This window comes from Bipolaris sorokiniana, assembly GCF_000338995.1.
Source record: "Bipolaris sorokiniana ND90Pr unplaced genomic scaffold COCSAscaffold_10, whole genome shotgun sequence".
Classification (NCBI taxonomy): domain Eukaryota; kingdom Fungi; phylum Ascomycota; class Dothideomycetes; order Pleosporales; family Pleosporaceae; genus Bipolaris; species Bipolaris sorokiniana.
In genome coordinates, this window is record NW_006911904.1 from 503400 (window position 1) to 525059 (window position 21660).

General features: G+C 49.4%; 8 protein-coding genes across 8 annotated transcripts; 6 read left to right on the plus strand and 2 right to left on the minus strand.

Moving 5' to 3' along the window:
* Nucleotides 1-1525: 1525 nt before the first annotated feature.
* On the plus strand, nucleotides 1526-3645 carry COCSADRAFT_162018 (uncharacterized protein; the record flags this gene model as incomplete). Its single annotated transcript, XM_007703614.1, has 2 exons — nucleotides 1526-1659; nucleotides 3138-3645. The coding sequence occupies 2 exons, from the start codon at nucleotides 1526-1528 to the stop codon at nucleotides 3643-3645; spliced, it is 642 nt and encodes a 213-aa protein (XP_007701804.1).
* Nucleotides 3646-3862: 217 nt separating this feature from the next.
* Nucleotides 3863-5219, plus strand: COCSADRAFT_162019 (uncharacterized protein; the record flags this gene model as incomplete). Its single annotated transcript, XM_007703615.1, has 3 exons — nucleotides 3863-4411; nucleotides 4502-4739; nucleotides 4795-5219. The coding sequence occupies 3 exons, from the start codon at nucleotides 3863-3865 to the stop codon at nucleotides 5217-5219; spliced, it is 1212 nt and encodes a 403-aa protein (XP_007701805.1).
* Nucleotides 5220-6707: 1488 nt separating this feature from the next.
* COCSADRAFT_121092 (uncharacterized protein) lies at nucleotides 6708-7982 on the minus strand. The gene is made up of 2 exons (XM_007703616.1): nucleotides 7821-7982; nucleotides 6708-7682 (listed from the first exon to the last, which is right to left on the minus strand). The coding sequence occupies exon 2, from the start codon at nucleotides 7592-7594 to the stop codon at nucleotides 6950-6952; it is 645 nt and encodes a 214-aa protein (XP_007701806.1). The 5' UTR covers nucleotides 7595-7682; nucleotides 7821-7982; the 3' UTR covers nucleotides 6708-6949.
* Nucleotides 7983-8970: 988 nt separating this feature from the next.
* On the minus strand, nucleotides 8971-10340 carry COCSADRAFT_27935 (uncharacterized protein; the record flags this gene model as incomplete). Its single annotated transcript, XM_007703355.1, has 3 exons — nucleotides 8971-9884; nucleotides 9936-10064; nucleotides 10118-10340. 3 exons carry the CDS (start codon nucleotides 10338-10340, stop codon nucleotides 8971-8973), a joined length of 1266 nt encoding a protein of 421 aa, XP_007701545.1.
* Nucleotides 10341-10992: 652 nt separating this feature from the next.
* Nucleotides 10993-15622, plus strand: COCSADRAFT_220789 (uncharacterized protein). The gene is made up of 4 exons (XM_007703617.1): nucleotides 10993-12103; nucleotides 12158-13618; nucleotides 13666-14578; nucleotides 14628-15622. Exons 1-4 carry the CDS (start codon nucleotides 11167-11169, stop codon nucleotides 15571-15573), a joined length of 4257 nt encoding a protein of 1418 aa, XP_007701807.1. The 5' UTR covers nucleotides 10993-11166; the 3' UTR covers nucleotides 15574-15622.
* Nucleotides 15623-16317: 695 nt separating this feature from the next.
* On the plus strand, nucleotides 16318-17141 carry COCSADRAFT_162023 (uncharacterized protein; the record flags this gene model as incomplete). The annotated part of the gene is made up of 2 exons (XM_007703618.1): nucleotides 16318-16409; nucleotides 16457-17141. The coding sequence occupies 2 exons, from the start codon at nucleotides 16318-16320 to the stop codon at nucleotides 17139-17141; spliced, it is 777 nt and encodes a 258-aa protein (XP_007701808.1).
* Nucleotides 17142-17697: 556 nt separating this feature from the next.
* Nucleotides 17698-18351, plus strand: COCSADRAFT_162024 (uncharacterized protein; the record flags this gene model as incomplete). Its single annotated transcript, XM_007703619.1, has 2 exons — nucleotides 17698-17919; nucleotides 18133-18351. The coding sequence occupies 2 exons, from the start codon at nucleotides 17698-17700 to the stop codon at nucleotides 18349-18351; spliced, it is 441 nt and encodes a 146-aa protein (XP_007701809.1).
* Nucleotides 18352-18524: 173 nt separating this feature from the next.
* COCSADRAFT_162025 (uncharacterized protein) lies at nucleotides 18525-19094 on the plus strand (the record flags this gene model as incomplete). Its single annotated transcript, XM_007703620.1, has 1 exon — nucleotides 18525-19094. One exon carries the CDS (start codon nucleotides 18525-18527, stop codon nucleotides 19092-19094), a length of 570 nt encoding a protein of 189 aa, XP_007701810.1.
* Between the last annotated feature and the right edge of the window lie 2566 nt (nucleotides 19095-21660).

The following is a 21660-nucleotide window of genomic DNA, read 5'->3' on the forward strand; positions in this document are numbered from 1 at the left end:
GATACGTCTTCGGCAGTGTCCCCCTACTTGTGGTTGCAGTATCCCGGTGGTAACTAGCATCGACGGACCAACTCCGACCGACACCAGCGCTTTATCTACGGCACAAGGCGGATTACGATTAGCGAACAGCGCGAGACTTATAAGCTCCATGTTTATACTTATTGGAGGTTGCGGTCCCGGGATCTTGTCAACAACAAGTACTGGCAGGTAATTCCAAGGAGATTTAGCCATCGCGTCACTGCAGCAGAGGGTTGTATAATATCCGGATCGGGTACTTTCAACCTTGCTATAAATTAGCCTGAACATATTCAGATCTTCATTCAACACAAGGATGCCTTGTCCAAGTTCCTGGGATAGCATGGATGATGCAGAGTCTTTCTTCCTCTTTTTTCCAACCATGATCTCCCCTGCAATAACATCAACCAGCTGTTCAGGGTCTTCCACTGTCGATATGCTTAGGTGAGCTGTCCTTAGCCTGCTCCCTTCATTAGACTATACAATCAATTAATTACGAAAGAGATCGCCAAATAGCTAAAACAATGGTAAGATACAGTTCTAGACTTTGTGAATGTTTTGAGCTTGGTTCATGACAATGAAATCCGCAAGAGCCCTCTAGGCGGTACTACGGAAGGCGTCTTTCTCTGTGTTCCTAAGATTGAAATGATTATTGGGTGCGCCAGAAAATATACGTGAAGACATAATCGAACGTACTTTAAGAATATCAAAATCATCATGAGGTTGAACAATTACCATACCAGTTGGCCGCGAAGAAAACAACAATGTGTGGTCCAGATGTTAGCCTTTTATCAACCACTGCTGCTTTCGTATCTCTTATTATTGCTGATCTCGCTGGTACGGGTGTTGATGGAGTTTGCACGTCCTTTGACTGGGCATTTATGTGTATAACATCTCCGAATAACTTGAAGCCCCAGATTCAGGTCGAAATCATTGGGCTTTCGTAATTTCTAGCATGAACGCAGACATCATGCAAACTGAGTTTTATTGGTTCAATCGTGATACAGTAGACTTCACTGTACTTCTATCGTACCGCGCGAACATAATAAACAACCTTTCTAAGGCCAATCCGACGCGTTCGGATATGTTCATCAGTGCATCTAATAAGATGTCCGTCTCTGTGAGCGGCCCATATTATCGCTGAAGACAATATTTAAAAAGCTTAGATATCTCGGAATACTCCAGCTTCCTAGCACTGACAGTGCATCATAGTCTCTGCCATGCTACCCACATATACTCCGCTGTGGATGTTCATGCTATCATGTAAGGCATCTTGATGACGACACTTCCCGAAGAGCTAGGCTGAAGAAATCTCCACCTTTACTATCTTTTTGGTACTGGCCGACCACATCCAGCAAAATATTTTCGCGGCTTGATCGACCGGTTCTTTAATAGAGCTTCTGATGAACAAATACACATCGATAAAGTTGTTGATAGTGTCGTTTAAACCCTCGATTCATCTGCAGATAGCCAGGAGAAGCGGTATCTTTACACTTTCCACACCCCCATGATGCTCACGACTATGATGAAGAATGTTGAGAAGCATTGCGATGATCGCATTATGCTTACGCAACGCGATCATGTTGAGTGGACGAAGCGCGAAGAAGATGATGCTGAGCCTCTAGTCACAACCAAAAGAGCCAAGTTGGCTGTTGTTGCTATGTCTTGCCATCTCTCTAGTAGAGCCAGCGATCCTGAGCTTTCCCGAAAGCTCATAGTAGACAAGCACTATGTACACTCTACTATTCTTTTTTGACTAGTTTGACTAGAGCACTACCTATTCTGATCTAACTGGCTAAATTGAAAACAGCACACAGACCCCGTACATGAACCACATCGAAAATTTCCGGTACCAAAGATATCTTTCACTAAGAAGACCCATATCCTCAAGAAGCCGAAAGTATCATCTACACATGATCATCCAGCGCGTTGACTGGCTTACGCGCGCCCAAGCTACAGTCTGTGTTAAGCCACGAGGCCATAATCACATCATCTATATGGCACATGAATGCTCCCACTGATGACTCTGAGCTATCATTTGCGGCCTTGTGGTCACAATGTGTAAGAATACTGGGTAGGTCAAACGCTCAAAAACGTCTTTTGCTGACACATGAAATATGAAACTTGGTAAAAGTTTGTGAAAACCTGAAATAGTGCACATATTGCGCAATAATATTGCTTGTACAAACGATCAAAACCACCGATGCACAAATTTCAGGCACTCAGAGCGGAGTCGGGTATTGTTCGTGGTTCTGTTTGGACCAGTCAACCGCCAATGAGGATATGCAGTGAACGGATTGAGCGCGAAGAGTCAATCAGGTGGAGAGAAAATGAGTGGGGAGCTTGTGCCCAGATCGGCAATTCTTTCAACTCAGTGAGCGCACGACCGTCCCACAGCGTAGATTGACATGTATCGCGTACGGACTTGGAAAGGCAAATGCGCAAGTCCGCAACCTATAAAAGGCAGCCATCTCCCACATCCATAGGATCCTCAATCCATATATCAATGTTTTTCATATACTTGTTATATCCACACACTCTCTTCTTGTCACAACCGAACGCCATATAATAGCTTTTGTAGATCATGATAGATCACGAAGTTATTATATAAGACCGATGCACTGCGTCGGCGACTCGAGAAATCGGTGGTAGCCGATTCTCGAGGACGTTCCCCGACAAAGAGAGTGTATATAACACCACATATAGCACGCGAGAGAATTCTCGCGTCGGCATGCTGAGGGTTCATATACAATGTACCTGCTTTCCAACCACTCCTCATCCCACTGAAATAACTAACATTATTGCATATACAAGAGCCGCGGCATATGGCCCATCGACATTCGTAATTTGTATATATAGTTTTTCTATAATCAACCGATTTACGAGCTCCCAGGTGGGTAGTCGATCTCGTACAGTGAACACACAAGGAAATGCAGGTGATCGATCGAGTGCAGAGGTTAGTGACTTCGCCCGGCAACGGAGCCAACGTCGCGCAGACCTGCGCCAGCAACTTGACGACTGGAACCGAGCAGTTCGGGCAGACGTTGACAACAGGTTGAGTGAGTCAATGCTCGCCCGGGCGGCAGCAAGCTTTACCACCACCACGATGCGATCCCGGATAGGAACGGGTTCGACGGAAACGTCGACCTGTATCTATTTGATTACGTTATCCAGTTTGCAGGTACTACTACCTGGGACCCTAGTGTCCATGTCACGGATGCGCTGCCCGACACTTTCGCACGGGATTGGTCACCCAGAGTGCACCACCACAACAGTGGTCCCTTTATCCATCGCAATCCGGAAAATGCTATTTTCACGACTGCCGACTTACCCGAGCTTATGGCTCTACGACCAGTCGCAAGTGTAAACCTCACAACAAGGTCCGTTACGCCACAGAAAGCGGACGAGGTTGCACTTCGTGGATACTACGGGGACTTTGTCGGTCACTTTGACCGGGAGATCACCTTAGAATCCATGTACATTGATGAACCAATCTTCACCACTAAGTGGAGGGAGGCCATGGTAATGGTCTACCGGAACGACCCCGTTCCAATGGTACCAAAAGTATATGCCTTGATCGAGCCAACGGCGTTGGGGGATAGAGAGCCAGAGTTCCCATTGGCTCTGTAGCAATGGTAGGAATAATCGTCGCGCCTGCCGTTACCGTCAACTTTACGCTAGCGATCTACGATGCTTACCCACACTGCCCCTCCTTGATCCTCTTATCCCATCTTCTTTTCAGAGTTATCTCTCATCACTCTGCCCTCTTATCCCATATTCCTTACAGAACTATCTCCCGTCACGCTGTCCTATAATACCATGGCTTCAGTGCTTAGCTATTGCAGTCATGTCTCAGGAAACGTTCGGTCGTCCGGGACCCCTCCAGTTTGCAGAACCTGACCAGAACATCAACTCGAACACAACACAGTTATCTGGTATCGGTCCAGTAGATGCTAAAGTCGCGAAGAACATGGTGGTGCCCGTCGAAGCACTCACTAGTTACTACAACCTCGCGAAAACAGTCACTCAGCAAGAGATTGCAGAGCCTTTGTACTTTACCGGAGCCGACGAGGATGAAATCACAGACATAGCCTGTGACGGCTTCATGAATATGGATGCTCGCCTTATTCACAGCATACTGCGTGGCGACGTCCCATATGAATACGCGCGGCAAGACAGTCAGATCAAGGTTATTCTAGACAGCAACATGGCCAGGCAGGTCACCCCCACCGACAATTCTCTAATTCAGCCTGTCATTTACGGCCGGTATCTGAAAGACCGCAATGGACGTGGCCTTACCCGCGAACAGCTTCGACGTATGATTACGACCATCCGTAATTATTTCGACCCCAATGCCAGCAAGCAAGGGATTGCCGCCATTGATGCGAGCATAAGGGTTGGCCAATCCAAGAATAGACCAGCGTACTCACCGGCCATGACATCGTTCAGACTATTTTGCGCCAAATTGGAAGAGCGTCTTGCATAGGATGATGCCCCCGAGCTGCGTCCGCTCGCTACATTTGGGTATACGGGCAATGTCCAAAAGTGTTTCCGACAACCTCAGGAGCATAGCGAGGGAACAGCAACATTTTTGAACTTATTCGAGGCTGCATGCATTTCTGAGTTTGGCGAGTCTTTCCGTAAAAAACAGTACGTCCTCGCTCTTCTCGACGACTCACCCCAAGCTCAAGTAATGGAGGCTATGATCATGCGTCTGGGCAATAGTAGTGTCCCCATGCCCCCATGTACTCATTCGAGTAACATCTAATATTCCTTCAGGCTATTGGTTCAATGGCACTGGCTTCAACATACAGTACGGTGGAGGCAGCTGTAGTTCGGCTAGAGAATTTGGCATCAACAACTGTGTCCGTTTCGTCGAACACAATCTCCCCACATTCTTGAGAAACTCTGAATGGGAGGCAGCGCAGCTAGACGCAGAGATCGCGCGTGTTGAGGCCAGAGACCCCCGAGATGATCCTGAATACCAAAAGCTTGTCGCTTGGAACAGCTTCCTGGATGAGCTGCTGGTCAAGATTGAGGCGGAGAACAAAAGTTATGAACGTGCCAAAGTGGCCACCCGGAAGTGTGTTGATACCGTTGCCCTCTTCCACGGTCTTATCGCAGCTATGACATGGGCACATTCACAGTATGACATGACAGGTGCTGCATCAGATGAGCCGCCCGCCGCAGAAGACGGTGACTAGCTTTCCAATACATGGTCAACACTAACGGAAACTCAAGGGTATGGTCACTGGAAATGTTGCGAGGGGGGGTAATGAGTGTTTGTTAAATTCGGACTAGTAAATGTATCTCGCGGATAGAAACTAATTTCATCCAAGTCTCTCTCCATGCGCTACACTGAAAGCTACCTTCTCAACATCTAGTTATAATGGGCTATGACAATGTTCACAGAGCAATAGCTGCCGAAGCTCGACGTTTTATGCAAGTCTGACACTGGGCTTGCTAAACGCTACTGTGACGAGCGTAATGGCCAAAATTCCTTGCAATAACGTAGTGGACCAGAGGCCACATCCCCAAAGGGGTAGACATTTCTACTGGGCTCGAATGGACTTGGGATTTCGATTAGTCTCATACCGAAGGAGTAATAGTAGCCTCTTCGCTATGTGGTCGTGTGTACAATCCAATCGTGGTGGTCATGTATTACCTATATTGAGGAATACTGCTTAGAGAGTGGAATAAAGAAAGAGATGATTCAACATAGGTTCCAGTGAATGCAGGGTCTTGGGGGGAGACGAAATGGCTTTGGCCCTATACAAACACATCGTTCGTTGGGAGCCGTAGGCGAAGACAGGGGGGGGGAGTGAATATATTATCTATGGTAACATGTACTTGTTTAACATGGTTCTAGACGAGTCGCTACAACGCTCACGTATGTTGAGATCATCAAGACAGCTCCCATCTGCTCCAGCCTAAAACACTGGCTGGCTATTACTAGCGTGACTGAGACGCGTCTAGCCCACAATGCTTCATCACTGCGGTGGATTTCAAAGATGATATGTTAATGTATTCATTCTGCCACCAAGAGGGCATGGGGCTATGGCACTTTTATCACGTCTGCTTTTCCCCTTCTGCAACCAGAGCTTCCCATCTCACGGATAAATTCCTCCTTCCCCTCAATCATGATGCATCAGCTCATGAGAGCACTCAGCCGCAGGTCCGTCTACCACCTTCGAACCATCTTCTTCACTATCTAACTACTCAGCTTGCAAGACCTCGTGCTCCGCTTCGGCAGAACCAACCCGCATATCCATCAACCTCGCCACATGATCAAGAGGCCCCTGCTCATCCAGATCCCTAGCGCTCTCGGACGTCTCCTTCTACTCTGCTACCGCTCCATCGTTCGAGCTCGCATGCGGAGTTGTGGTTGTTGGGAAGAGCTTGACCTGCATGATGTCGTCTTCATATGGATTTTCTAGCCTTGCTACGTTGAATCTCACCCCGAATCTCTTGAGAAAAGACATTTCCTTAGTAAGAAAAAGATCTTAGTAGGTTTTTGAGGTGTAGTGGCTCTATACGGACTGAAGCTTCGAGGTGAGTTTCGTGGATTCACGATGAGAGACAAGGTAAAGAAGGAAACGGGGAGGGGTGGTGAGTATAAAGAAGGCAACATCAGCGATACTAGTCTTGAAAACCAAAATTCACGTCACGTTTGAAAAATATCAAAACTCATACCCGCGATGGCAGATATCAAATTATGTTATTTAGCATCACTTGTCGACCAGCGACCTTTTTGCATAGTTTGAAACCACGCTTAACGCCTTGCATGTAATAAATATGGTAATGAATCAGCTAGCAGCGCCGTCACGATAATAAGGTCGCTGTCTCTGCTCTTTTTCAGACAACTCGTATTTGTAACTTTGTCTGTGTGTCTGTCCGTCGTTCGTCAGGCAGTAAGTAGTGAAAACCCAATAGACTAGGCGGTCTCAGTCTTTGGCGCCGAACCGTATCCAGCAGAATTTTTTGAATCCGCTGCCATGAGTTCAGCACTGTAGATGCGCTTGTAGTCCTGCTCCGTCCACCCTTGCTGCTGTGCGAGACCGCTCAAACTGAGACCTCGAGATCGTGACTTCTTCTGCGAGTCGCCTTGGGGAAGACCAACAGGCGAGTTGTAGTTGAGAGGGACAACGCCCTGTCCGGGAAGTGGGAAAGGCGTAGACATGGACGCAGGCGAGGCGACGATCTGACCGTTGTTGTTGTTGTTGGGTACCTCTGAATCGGTCGAGAGGTCAGATGACGCGGACGCCTCCTGGGCCCTCTTGAGCGCATTTTCGTAGTTGGCAGAGCTGGCGCGAACAACCCCAGGCCGGCGATATCCCGTGTATGCCTTTAGGACCTCGGTTGTGCCGTTTTGGGTAGGTGTCTCGTTGCCGCCACCGGTGCCCATCAAAGGGAGAAGACGAGGATTGGGAGCTGCCGAGTCGGTCTGGGCGGTGCTGTTTGCTGTAAGGGCCTCTTCAGCCTGGTTACGCGTATTGGGTGTGAGGCCAGATGGAGTGAAACTGCCCGACGACAGGAAAGACCCTTCGGTCGGCGGCATGAGGGACGGTCTTGAAGTCATTGTGATGGTACTGCTGTAAGCGTCCGAGTGCAATCTTGGAGGGTGGACGAGAGACTGTGAATTAAAAGTGTAGTAACACGTGAAAGTCCTTGAGTCCAAGTTAGTTAATTTAATACATCCAGCAATACATCTTGCCCCTGCAGAAAATGGGTAGGTACATCATACTATATAGTATGCTTATTGGTCGAAAGCAAGGGCAATGGGGGATCCCGCAACAAAAGCTTACCTTGATTGTCTTCACTGTGAGGAGTATTGGTGTGCAGAAGGAATTCAAACAATTCGCTGATGGGGCCCTGTCCCAAGCGATGTTTGGTGTATTTGAACTAAAGGCGGGTGATGCTATGCCATCATATCTTGGCGAGTGACGTCTTTTCAGGGTCCAAACTTGCGGGGCCCTTTGGCCTAACTGCAATGGGCAACCCTACGTGCTGCTCAACAGACAATGTTTCGGTGGCAAGCGAGATGCAGGATTGCAATCTAGATCGTTGAGTGATCTGGTGTGGAGGAGATGCTCTGGGATAGGTGGGAATGCCCGCGGCGGCAAGGGAGTTGCATGTCGCAGTGCGCTAGGGCTACGTAGACGCGGAAGCAATGATGCTATACACGGTATCCATGGGGCGGTGTACTTTCATTTAGCGGATTGGAACAATGGGTCTTTATCGTGTCCGCTGCGCGTGACGACGTTCGGCCTAAGGAAATGTCTGGTCGCATGAAGGACCAGCATCTAGCTCCCTTGATCAAAACTTAGTGTCCAGCATGGGCTTGCATTTGGAGGACCGCGATAAGATTGAATACGAGGGCAATTACCTCTGCAAGTTCTACACATAGGGCAGTCTAGACTCAACAGAGGAATATCTCGTCCCACACTGCTGCCAGTCGATCATTGCATTGGAGTCGTGCGATTGGTGCAATGCGTTATGAGGTCATTGTCATCCTGCCAGCAGCCAAGCACAAGAACGTCAGACCTAAAGACTGAGTGATGTAGTACTAGGGCGAGTGATTAAATCTTTTTCTTTCGTTTTGGGCAGACACTTAGGCGTTGTAGTTACAGAAAACAAGGGTCCTTGTAGTATGTGCACAGTAGGCCCGAGAAGTGGCCGCGCTGAGGGTTGCAAGCAAGGTCTTCCCTGAGTAGCGGAGCTATTCCCGATAGAGTATAGACTGAGATAGTGCGGATTTGAGCATTTGTTGTGCCTAGATGCAGCGTATTAGAAAGGAATCATGGGTCTCAGCGGTAAGCTTTTTTAAGTGCAAACAAGCAGTCTATTCAACTTTTGAACATGGATATATGAGGGACATACAAGAATCGCTCGCCAGCGCCGGATTATGCTTTGGAGTCACTTTTACTGTATCTATACGCTCGAGACACGTACTCATCATGGGGAGCCAAGATATTTGCTCAAGAACTGACCCAAAGGCCCAAGCAGAGGATACCGAGTACTGAAGTCTCCATTCCGCCCTAGCCATACAGCATAGACACCAACAAGAACGGCAAGACTGGCGGCGCCGTATCGGCGATAGAACCAAAGACGCAGCTTGAGGTACTCGACGTTCTTGGCCGCACGTCGCAGGGCCTGTTGTCGGCGGAGGTCCCTCTCCTGCTGCGCGAGGAACATTTCTCCGTCCTCCAAGGTCAGGCGACGAAGACTATCGCTGGTAGCAGAGGATTTGAGCACGCTGGACGATGAGATGCGCCACCACTCCCAGCTGTTGAGGCGGGCAGGCGGCAGTCTTTCGTATAGTTCTACAGTCCGGGCGATATGAAATTCGACATCAAACGGTTGTGGAAGCCGGCCCAGCATGACATAAAGTATGTCTTCGTCATCCTGGTCAATCTCTAGCAGCTCGTCCCTCTTAGAAAGCACAACCGCAGCGAAGAGATAGATGGGCATTACAGCATGCCGAGCTAGGAAGAAGTCAAACAATCTCGTGATATCCTTGTAGTCCTGTATATTGTGTGCAAACATGGTAATGGTACCGGCAAGCGCAAACGAGGGCTGACTCTTTGGGAGATGGTTGTACAGGACCGGGTCTGCAGCGCGAAGAATAGGCCGAAGCAGTTCTAGTTGGGCGAGGGCAGGCTCAAGCGATGACAGCATGAAGTCACGGATACGCAGTAGGCTCAGACGAGCGACTGCAGCGGGGGCATGCTCGGGGCCGAGGACGAGGAGAAAGACCTGGACGATGTCATGGTAGCCCTGGAAGTAAGATAGCGAGGGGTGCCGGCGCAGGACGTCGAGGATGACGTAGGAGAGGTCCTTCTTTCGCTGCTGAAGCTGCTTCTCTGATTCTGAGGGAAGTCAGCATGTGAAGACAGTAGATTCGGCACGGTCTGGCCTACCGTTCCTGGGGTAGTAGACAAAGGCCCGATTGACGTCGAGACCAACTTGATGTTCGTCCTCGTGCTCGGGAAGGGCTGCATGGGGTTCCTTGGCCACGTCGCTCTCAGAGCATCCTAGCAAGAGGGGCCCTATGCACATCAGCCTAGTGCTCTGCACAATGCGAACAGCAACAGCAGCCTACAAACAGTGCGGCGCAGGCTGTCGCTGACAAGGCCGTACGATGTCGTCGCCAGATGGACCAGGGCGGCAACATCGTCATTGTCAATGGCCGCGCGAACCAATGCCTCCTTCTCCTGCTCGGCAGGCGAAAGAGTAGCGATGGGCGTGGAGTGGCGCGAAGGGAGGCTACTGGAGCTGGCACTCACTGAGCGCGATAGAGAGGCTGACGAAGTGGGTGAAGCCATGGGCGCGGCGGCATCTCGAGGCTGGCTGGATGACGTAGCCAATGTGTGCCTCGCGGGCGCAGAAGAGCGCGCAGGGGACGGGGAGTGGCGAGATAGGGCGAGCCCAGACGGATGTTTCTTTGTCGAGGGTGTAAATTGCTTACATGGTGGTTTGTTACGCGCAGGCAGGCTTCGCAGGCGCCAGGTTTGCCCGTGTGAGCGTCGCGCTTCCGTTGCCCTTCGAGCCGAGGAGCTTGGCACCCCACCATCCATCATCCACTGCCGACGTCACGTGAACCTCAATCTCAACACACCACCCGCTCCAGCCATTCACCTCCGCTGCCGGCCCTGATCGCCGCCGGCCTCAGTGCCTCGCCGATAATCTGCCAGCCCGCGTTGCACAGGGCCCGCGTCAATTACGTGCACGACTCTCGCTTTTCCATCACCACTTGGCTAGTCTGGCCGTCTAGATTTCGCACCATCCCGATACTCCCTTGATATAGTATTCCCGGGTGCTAGAGCTGCAGATCGTCCCGGCTACAGTTACCTCGAATTGCTGCTGCTGCCATTCCGCTCCTCATCTTGGCTACGGGATTCAGTCATTGAGAGACTGCGTAGACTATCGATTACACCAACTCATTCCTGAATAGCTCTTCCCCATCAACCCGGTCTGACAAACTAGCCTGCTCCGACAGGCTCAAACATGTCTCCAACGGAATTCATCCACCGTGTACCTTTGCACCTTTTCCCTACTCCAGCTTGAGTATCTTGCCCGCGGCTGTACAATCTGACCATCACTGTCGCCTCCGAACGGTCGTGCCCTGCGATCGTCTTTTAACTCCTCACCATGGCGCAAGCCCATGGTCTTAGGCTTGTCGACGGCGAGTGGGTCTCTATGCCCATCGACCCTTATCATATTATGGCCAACGCCCAGCAAGATGACACCCATATGCCCGATGTCGCCCCTAAGCCAGCTCATCGGGTGCCCGAGTATGGCATTCTATCCCAGACAGTCATCGCTACTCCTCTAAACAAGCTCATTCTGCCCGCCAACATACGCCACAACGACTTGGTTGATGTTGTCATTGTTGGCGAGGACTATATACATCTCAAGGAAATTCGTGATCATGGCCGCATCCGCCATGTAGCCACCAAAACTGACTTCAACGGCGGCCGTATCATAACCGCCAAGGTGTTCGGCCCTCCACGCGAGGCACCTAGCACGAAGATTGGCAGCTTCCCTTTGCCAAAGACCGATTTGAAGCATAGATCACGACAACCAGCAAGTGAAAGGGAGACCCATTTGCCCCCAGAAGTCGTTGTACTCACTCTCTCCAATAGGACGCTCATGTTCTTGTGGGCCCGACATAATCACACAGGACTGAGCACCTTCACACAAAAGACTGTCAGATTACCCGCAGGGAGCTCACGGTTTGATCGTTTCGGCAGTCTCCTGGCTGTCGATCCCCACTGCCGGGCAATAGCTGTTGCAGCGCATGAGGGTCGCTTCATCCTATACAAAACCAAGTCCATGGCAGCTTGGGAAGCCGAGGCTAACAAAGGCCGCGAGATGCCGACAGCTATTGAAGATGAGCGTATCATATCAGTCCAGGGGCAAATCATGCACATGGACTTTCTATCCCCTGGAGAGGATGAGTATCACGTCGTTCTTCTTTTAGTCATTGTGCTCGATGGCCGAACAAGGCTTTCTTGCTTTGATTGGGATTGTAGGCAGAATCTTAGCGAAGCAGCAGCACGCACAGAGCGATACTATGTGCAAAAGGGTAAGTAGATAGCCGTGCAGACGCACATTCTTGTAACTATTACTAATTCATCAGAGGACACTATGCCTTCACTCCTAATCCCTCTCCGCCGCAGCCCCGATTTCCTCTTGGTTTTCGACGAGCACATTTCCGTATACAAAAACATCCTCTCCGGAGACCCAGCATGTGCGATGGTGCCTATCGATCCGAGCTTGCTCATCCCACTCCTACCAGGTGATAGCAAATCAAGACCAAAATGGACAGCGTGGGATAAAACCCTACGCAATCCAGGCTACCCAAAGGAGGGCTTCTACCTAGCAAGAGAGGATGGACGTATCATATCTCTGGTCAAAGGGCCAGCCGGGACTGTAGAAATGGATGAGGTCGGCGAATGGTCACATCGCATCGACACTGCTTTCGCATGTTTGCAGATTGACAACTCTGAGGCTTCGCAGCGGTATCCGGATTTCCTGATTGCTGGCGGGGCTAGCAACGACGGTCTGCTATGCAAGGTTGGATCATGGCTAACTGAGTATTCCTACAACGAACCGAGGACGAATTCTTTTTCGTACATTGATTCGATGCCTAATTGGACGCCTCTTACAGACTTTACAATTACCAAGCTTTCTACTCCACGCACCTCCAGTGAACGTCAGCGGGCTTCGATATTCGTTGCCAATGGAAACAGTCCGCATGGAGAAATTTCCGAGCTCAGACACGGAGTACAAGCCATAGTGGACGACAGTTTCAGTGGAGTCAATGGCTGTGCGGGCGTATGGGTCGTCGATCACGGGAGTCACGTGGTTGACATCGAAGGCACAATGACAAGACAGCACTATGCAATATTGACGATAACAATCCCACCGGAGACCCTTGTGATTCGTATTGTACGCACGCAACCGGAGTGTGACAGAGAATTCTCTGGCGCTTGGGAACTAGGCTCGTGGGACAAGTTCCAGACACCTAGCGATGACGACCCACTTGAAGACAGCCTTGCGCGAGATGAAGAGACAATATCTGCATGCGCTTGGTCAAGCGATATATCGGTTCAGATTACGAGGAAAGAAGCTCGCACGCTCCTTCGACCGACATTACGCCAAGTCGACATACTGAGATTCGAAACGTCGCTCTTGTTAGCTGCTTCTCGTCCTACACATCCATTCATCGCAATCGTTTTTCGTGAGCAAGGATGCATATCCCTAAAGATTGTGCAAATATCGGATGATGGCACCTTCGAAAGAACAGACAATTTCCGTCAACAGCTGCCCTATGACCCTACATGTGTTGATATATTGGATATTGGGGGTATATCATACGTGTTTGTCAGCACCTTTGATTGTAAAATCATGCTCTTCAAACACCACGACCGTCAGACATCTCTGGTGATGGAAGATACCTGGGATCAAGATTCGCCCAGCAATTCACAGAAGCTCTGTGAGAGTGTCGCGGTCTTGAGCTCAAACGACCAGTACATGCTGGTCTGTGGCATGCGGGACGGTACTCTTTTGAGCTCTGCATTAGATATACGAGACCAAGGTAAGTCTAACGTGCAATACATATGAGATATAGCTAAACTCGGTCAGGAATTTCCTTTATTTCTTGGACATGTACGTACATCGGTACAACACCAGCCAAGATTACCCATAGTGAGACTGATGCCTCTTCTGCATTTGTATCCTGTGGTTCAGATTTCTGTCGGGTACGATATCCCAAAAATAGGTCCTTAGATCTCGAGATTGACTGCATATGGTTCACCGACCGCACACAACCTGATTACAATCAATCTCCAGTATCCGCTTTGTACCAGCTTCCCTTCCTCCGGGAGTTAGACAAGTTTGGAAGAAATCTTGGGGGCTTTTTGTTCGTCGTTGCGGGTGACCGTCTCCTTTTCTCCCAACTTGAGTCAGACATCAGATGGGCAGTTGGCGGCGCACCTACTCGGTCCTTCTGTGACTCCAGAATGGTCCCGCGAAAGATGATTACAGGCGCTAAGCCCACGAGCATACTGTATATGCAAAAGCTGCGGCGGGTTGTTGTCTCAACGATGGAAGCAAAGGAAAGTTATGCGCCACCACATGGCGAGCGGGTCTTGCACTCGTCAATTAAACTGCTTGAGGTGCGCGATGACAGATCAACCAATGATACGGAAATAAAACAAGAAGAACAAGACGGCGTTCTAGAACGATTAGTCGTAGCCCAGTTCTCGCTACAGCACGCGGAAAGAGTGTATACTATGGTCGAGTGGCAATTTGTCACTCAGCGGGACAAAAAGTACTCTCTAATCATCGTAGGCACGGGTATACAAGTGGGAACAAGTCGACAAACCGGGAGGAGACTGATCTTCAATACTGGAAGGTCGGGCTCTAAGCTAGAGCTACAAAAACAGTCCACCTACGACCAACCAGTCTATAGCATTGCATTATGGGACAACAAAACTACTGTTGGTGTCACTGGAAGGATGTTGTTCATGGAACAATTCTTTGAGGACGATGGAAGGTGTGTATCCTCTGTTAGTTTGCACAAGAGGCTGACTAATTTCTTATAGGTGGACTCAATGCGCATGGACAGAACTTCCTTCACCTGGCATCCACGTTTCCGTTGAACGTCCTTATGTTTACGTATCAACACTCCAGCACTCCCACATGTGTTTCCAACTAGTGGATAGAGACCGCCCTGGTGTTTTCGTGTTTATTCCATGGTTTTCTGATAGCGGTGTGCGCAACTGCTCGCGGCATCTTGTCATGGATGTGCCGAGTGTGAGTGATGAACAAAAAGACCATTTCGTACTTGTCACAGATAAGAAGAGTAGTTCAGTGACCGCTCTCTATCACCCACCCGAATACACCTACAGTAACGCATCGGAAACGCTGTTTGAAGCGTATCTTCCCCGCGCTGTAGTGCGTATCGATCGCGGTGACATCCGTCCACCATGGCGTCGAGCAAACCCTAGTGGCAAGATTGCTGGTATCCTTGCAGACGACATCTTCGGTGCTTGTACCGACGGCACCATCTTTGCTTTTTCTGTCCTCTCTCAGCCATTACGCCACCTCTTGCGCTTGGTACAGAATCTCATTGAAGTCAAAACATCGCGATCCGCTGTGCATCAACACGACAAGGTCAAGCCCCGAAGTGGAGACATCTTCCGTATTCTCATGAACAATACTCCGGGGACCCAACATGGCGACATCATGATTAGAGATGTGGATCCGAGACACCTGGAACGTGCTTCTCAACGTGGACCACGGCATAAACATGTCGATGGCGATTTGCTCAAGCGGTGGCTGAGTGAGAGTGACGGCGACGTACAAAGTCTAGTTTGCGACGGCGTTGATACTGAGATTAGTAAGCTGTTTGAGGAGTTAGCGCGGGATGTTTGTGGTGAAGGGTATGGCGAAGGGGCGGATGGCAAGGGGAAGGGGATGAAGGAAGATAAAGAGGTGTTTGAGCAGGTGAAGAGGTGGATGCGGGATGTACTTATGCCTTTGCTGTGAGTGGTGGGGTTTTGTGGATATGCAAAGGTAATGGCACAAGGGGTTTTCCTACCCACGTTTCATGATGGGTGTCTGCTCATCGTTCGGATTTCAAAACTTCATCCTGATATTGAGCAAACTGCTGTGACTAGTTTTGTAGGTAAATCTACCTTTTTATGAGACATTAGCAATGCCGAAATCGACAAAAGCAAATCACATATAATAGAGAAGGAAAAGAAAGATGGAGTGGTAGGTTTGTGAATGTGACAACGGTGTTTGGTGAAGTTTCGGGTATGGCATATCTTTTTGATGGTACTGCATGAAGGAAACGGCAGTAACATTAGGCGCAGTAAGATTGGTTGCGCCGTTTCCTCACTTCATGACTATCTTACATAACAGGCTCACCAGTGAGATGCATAGGGGTTGCTGCTTGATAGTCTTGTTCCAAGGATTTCCGTCACACTTGGGTGGAATTCCGTTACTCTTCCTTCACGCTCTCTAAAATCAAGAGCAATACCTCAATAGATCCTCCCCCTGCTTACCATCTCGACTTAGATCAATAACTAGAGTCCCCTATGGTTCTTTGTCACCGCCAACTTTGGTTGCCGTGCTAGCCTCCATCTCGCTACCAGCCCTAGCTGTCGTTCGAGACCAGTATCGATACCCGAGGATTGTCACATTTACCCGCTGTTCCAACCGAAATCTATAGACGCAGCAACCCAAGTCAATAGCTCCATCCACTTTTGCTTTCTCAAAGCTTCCGATATGACAGATTTTATATTTCCTGAAAACGTGAATACCTTTGAAGACGAGGTCGCTCAATGGATCTCGGAAGGAAATCACTTGGATGCATCAAGGTAATTTGCATTTCACGTTTCATTATTGCTTTACTAACTCAAACTAGGGGAGTTCCATCTAGTCCACCAAGCAGCGACACATCCAGCGTCACCAACGAAGGCTCGGCCTCTGACTTTTTCTGGTACAATGGCAGATGGTATACCTACACCACAGATGTCAGTTCTGATCTGGTGACGCTCGCACAGAGTTTATGGGAAGGCCGTATCGATCTCGAATTGGAAGTGAGGGAGGTACCCGCCGACCCTCCAGTCACTGAGGATAACCAAGAAGACGGTAGTAAGACACCTTCACAATCGACCGAACAGAACACATATGTCCGAGAGGACACCCCCATCCCCGACTGGGACCAGAGCGATCACACCAAATCTATCTCGCAAGCCAGTGAAACAACTACAATGAGTCGAGAAGCCACTCCGATCCCCGAACAATCAGCCTCACAGCCACCCTCCGCCGAAAAAGACCCTACCAAATCCTCAACTTCCAGCCCGGGGGAACGAGACAACTTCCCCGAGTGGGACGGTCCGACCAGATGCCCATATCGTTGTCGAGCTTTACTGAACACAGAAGAACTCTACGTCTCGCATATGCGCACGCACAAAGGAAAGAGTTATATCTGCGAGGCGCCCGGCTGCAGCAAAGTCTACGTTCACATGAGGACCTTGAGAAAACACCAGCGGCAGACCCACGGTAATCCTCAGAGCGGCGGGTGTGTAGTGTGGTCGGAGCCTTAGCTTGCTAGAGAAGGCCGCGAGGTATTTAGGGCGAAATGGGGCGCAAGACTTCTGCAGGGTGATGTTGGCACTACATTGGGTTTTTTTGTTTACAAATTTGGTGGGATGTCATGTTCCATTCACGGGTTTGAAATGTTAATACAGCACATGGTACATTCGTGTTCACCATGTTCTTCATTGTTCTCAATGATCCGAAAACATTCAAGTTCTCCATAACACGAAACAACAACGAAAGTGTGTGTGTAGTAGACGAACTATTGTTGTACTGTGAGCTTGACGTCGAGTCCGCTCCTGCTCGATTTGGTAGATGACGCACTCACTCACGACGCCATCACCCTGCCCCTCTCCTCGACTCCTCAACACATCTCCAATTCATTACCATCTTCAATCCCTTTCTCTTTGAAACAATCAGAGTAAACCATTCTTTCTTGCATCGGCCTCTCCTTCCCTTCACGATCAAATCTACTCGACGATTCCGAAGATGGATTCGAGAAACCTCCACCAGTCCCACCTCCCCTATAAGCTAAACTCCGATCGCACTCCTGTTCATGCAAACATGTACAATGCACTGAATACAAGGGAGCAGATGAAACAAGATCTGGGAAGTAAGAGAAAGAAACTTAGCGCAGCAGTCGATGAGATGCACTCTGCCGCGACCGAGGTCACAGCAAAGGTGAAGGATGAAATAGCCGCAAAGAAGAAGTCAATTCTTACCAATGAAATTGCCAATCGTACGCCCGAAGATGCACTCAATATCCTCGAAAAAGAGGCAGACAGCGTGAAGAGGTCTTGGGAAGCTGGTCAGCACTTCAAGTTTGGTCACGGCGCGCGAATGCAGACGAGGGCGGATGCCATCAGCTAGAGCCTCGCTATCACTGCGAAGAACATCGTCTCCCAGACGTTTGACAAAACTCTCTTTAAAAAGATAACGAGCTTGGTTGCCGCGGAGCAGCGGTTTCTACTGCTCGAAGCAGATATTGACATTGCACAGCAAGCAGCATTCGAAAATGCCGACGTACAAGCAGAGCTCGACCGCACTGTCTCGGCACTACAAGCCTTGAGCGATAACTCTTCCAAAGAGATGCAAGCAATGCGTACAGAGCATGAAGTCCTTCACGTCGAACACGATGCACTGCGAATCAAATATGAGACACTTTGTACTGACAATGAGAGCCTCCGAACGCGTAATGAAGGCCTACTCACCGAGTGAAAGGCGCTGCACCCCCGGACTGAGTCACTTCACGTCGAGAACAAGGCACTGCAATCCCAAAACGGGATGCTGCAAGCAGGCAAAAAACGCTACGCTTCCATACTGAAGCACAATTCATCAATAACCAAATTCTTAAAAACAACGTAGAAAGTCTCACAAGGCAGTTGTCTGGAATGACTGAGCAGTACGAAACGACCGTACAGCTCGCGAACGAGACAAAGCGGTCCCTTAAAGAGAAGAAGGGAGAAATGCAAAAGCTCGCTGCTCATGTTGCAGAGTTGGATAGCAAATGCCAGTCTCTGGAACTTCAATCCAGGGAGATGGTCCATCGTTCTCAACTGGAGAGGGCAAGTGACCAACTACAGAGATCACAAGAGATGTGTCAAGATATTAGCGATAAGCACAATGAACTTGAGCAGGAGATGAGGGACATGGTTGACCGTGTAGTATACGAGGCAGTCTACCAGGAAAGCGAGGTTTCAACGAGAAAGTTTCTTGAGGCTGATAGAGAGCTTGCACATGTTGGTGAGCAACTGCAGTCCACGGAAGTTGTTCTTGAGGACGCGCTGCGTGACAAGGAGACGTTGAGCGAACGTGTAAAAGTCTCAGAAGAAGAACGTCTGGCTGCGTCAGACATGCTACACAACTACGCTGCATACATCGAACAGCTGCCCTCGCTCGAGGAGTTTACACAAACATCCTACATGCTCCAAGAGTCCCAGGACATCATCGCTCGCCAATAGCAAGAAATTTTGGAGCTTGGAGAGGTCATAGAAAAGCTTGCGCAATGGCTGGGGGAGAGCATGGAAACCTCGACACGTGTCATTGAAAAGTTCGTGGAGGCCCTGACTATCAGCCAGAATGAGTTGAGGGAAATGACCGCAGCTTGGGACACTATGGCAGAAATGGTTGATGCATTCAAGGTAGGGGTAGATGAAATGATCCGTAAGTCCCAGCCTCTACAGCGATCCAGTGAAGATGTCGTGGGTAGTTCTATTTAGTCATGAAAACATTCAGAAACATGCTACTATCGTAATTGAACCTCATAATACACCATGAGCCTTGAAGTTCCTTTTAGTCCATGATAGCTGCTTTTCTCCGTGAGCTTCGTTTCAATCTAGCCTAATCAAGACCAGAAACGCCACTCGGACGTCATAAGTATCAATTCTTTCAATAATTCCATCCTCGCCTAGCCTTTTTCCTCCTCTCCTCTGCTCCCTCGGACTCCCTTCTCATCCTGTCTTCTGATCCCCTAGTATCCCTCCTCTGCTTACTGGGTATCTCTCCTCATCTCCTCTTGCTGCCTAGCCCTCCTCCTCTTCTTCTCCTGTCTTGGCTCGCACTCCGTACAGTGCTGGTACACCCTCTTTTCTGGAAAAGCCTCCCGTGGAAGTGCTGCTCCTGCTACATTATGAAGCGGGCACCATATCAGCGAAGGAGTCGTAGTGGGGGTTGAACACCATATGCACACTTCGACATTCTCGCCATTTTTTGGCAGAACTTTTGTGAATTGGTTGTTGATGTGTTCTCTCGATCTATTCTCATGGCATTTGCAGCACATGAAAAAATCGTAGTCCAACGAAAAGTCGCTGTCGTTGCAGATGTTGCACTCGCGAGACACTGGTGAAGCGAAATCATTTTCTAGCAATGCTTCTCTACACCCCAAGCAGTACTGCAGCTTTTTGGATGCGTTCTGGCTGTTGCACCACGTACAAATGTTCAAGGTTGTATTTTCTCGGTCATCGTTGTGACGGAGAGCAGAACATGACGTGCTGTAGAAAGTAAATCTGTATCACCTGGTGAGTGGCAAACGCAACATGCCAAGATAGGTGGCGAGGCCCCTAGATCAAAGGTGAAGGTGAGTGTGACGATACCCCAGGGTTGTCCTCAAGGACAACTACCTCTCTGCTGTAAGCACGTGAACAAAAATTGAATAATCACTTTGCAAGTGTTTCTGAGCCCTAGCAGAGAAGTGGCCTTGTTCATTACCTCTCTTTTCAGTGCTTACTGCAGTGTCCGACTATCAATTCTTCACATTAAGATGGTTACAGCATGGTAGTGTAACTAAACACCAATATATAGCTCTTTACTCTATCTAAACATATGTTTGAACGGGTACAGATAGTTTCGAGCCATGAGTCTTACTATCGAGAAGACGAGCTACCTTTACCTCCGTAGTGTTGATATTAGTGCAGTGAGTGAGAGCTTGACAACAGTTCGGACAATAGTATCGCCCAGGGTTACGAGTAACACTGTGCGCCAGTACAATTTCTGGTTACTAGCGATTGCGAACTGCTGCAGTACAGGCTACTGCAAAACCAAGCCTATGTTTTCTATAGTAGATATCTGTGAGTGATATGTTAATATAAATCCCCGCTACTGCACTGAACCCAACACCGGCTGCCACGAGAAGATGCCGTGCTATAAAAGACAACTCCGTAAACAGTCAAACTAAGTGATATAACGGCACTGTAAGCCATGGGTTTCACTTGTGTGTATGTCACAAGGGAGGCTGTTGGATAGGATGTCAAACATATATAGCACAATACAATACTGAGCTAAACACGCGCTTGAAAACAGCCTATACAATACTCCACATTGTAACGGGTTGATATGGATTCAATTGCCACTATAACTATCAAACCAAACTCTTTGTTCACATGTATAGGTGCTGTATACCTGCTGACGCACTGCTAAATTCCAAGGCGCTGTTGAGCTCATCTCAACAGCGTCATCAAACACAAAATACACGCGTCAGGCAGGCTCAACCCCAACAACGGAGGTCCTATTTACAAGGCACACAGCCAAAATTCGCGCCGAAATCACCACAGGAAGTCGACCAGACCAACAGGACCTCGAATCATGTCATGGCCCCTCTTCGAGACTAGTCGGGTATGCCCCGTCTCAGCTCGCATTCGACGCGTATCGCAGAGCCTCATGTCCTTGACACCGTCCCCATCATGATTCAGTCATTTCCTGTGCACCGGCGAAGAAAATCCTCTGATAGCGCAGTTCGTGTCGCGTTGGGGCACTGAGAGCCGCTCGTGGTAGTACCAGTAGGCGCTAGGCTTCACGTGTCCAAGCCACCGTGCCCTGCCACCTCACCGTGCGGCTGCAGTATGCGCGCTCGACGTCTCTTGGGCACTTCCATTGGACTAGCGTGCCCCTTTTGATGTGAAGGGCACTGCGTGACTGCATATGGAGGACGATCGTGGTTTCAGCCTTGCAGGCTTTGCTGGGGTGGGCGTGCCCTTTGGATCTGTAATCGAGGGCTAGCCCAGTCTATGGGAATTCGACAGCATCTGCGCA

Bases quoted from the DNA above. Each gene is read 5' to 3' on its own strand.
- COCSADRAFT_121092 (XM_007703616.1), bottom strand. From the start codon at position 7,594: ATGACTTCAAGACCGTCCCTCATGCCGCCGACCGAAGGGTCTTTCCTG.
- COCSADRAFT_220789 (XM_007703617.1), top strand. From the start codon at position 11,167: ATGGCGCAAGCCCATGGTCTTAGGCTTGTCGACGGCGAGTGGGTCTCT. The intron at 12,104-12,157 runs GTAAGTAGATAG...CTAATTCATCAG, and splicing joins GCGATACTATGTGCAAAAGG to AGGACACTATGCCTTCACTC. The intron at 14,579-14,627 runs GTGTGTATCCTC...AATTTCTTATAG, and splicing joins TTCTTTGAGGACGATGGAAG to GTGGACTCAATGCGCATGGA.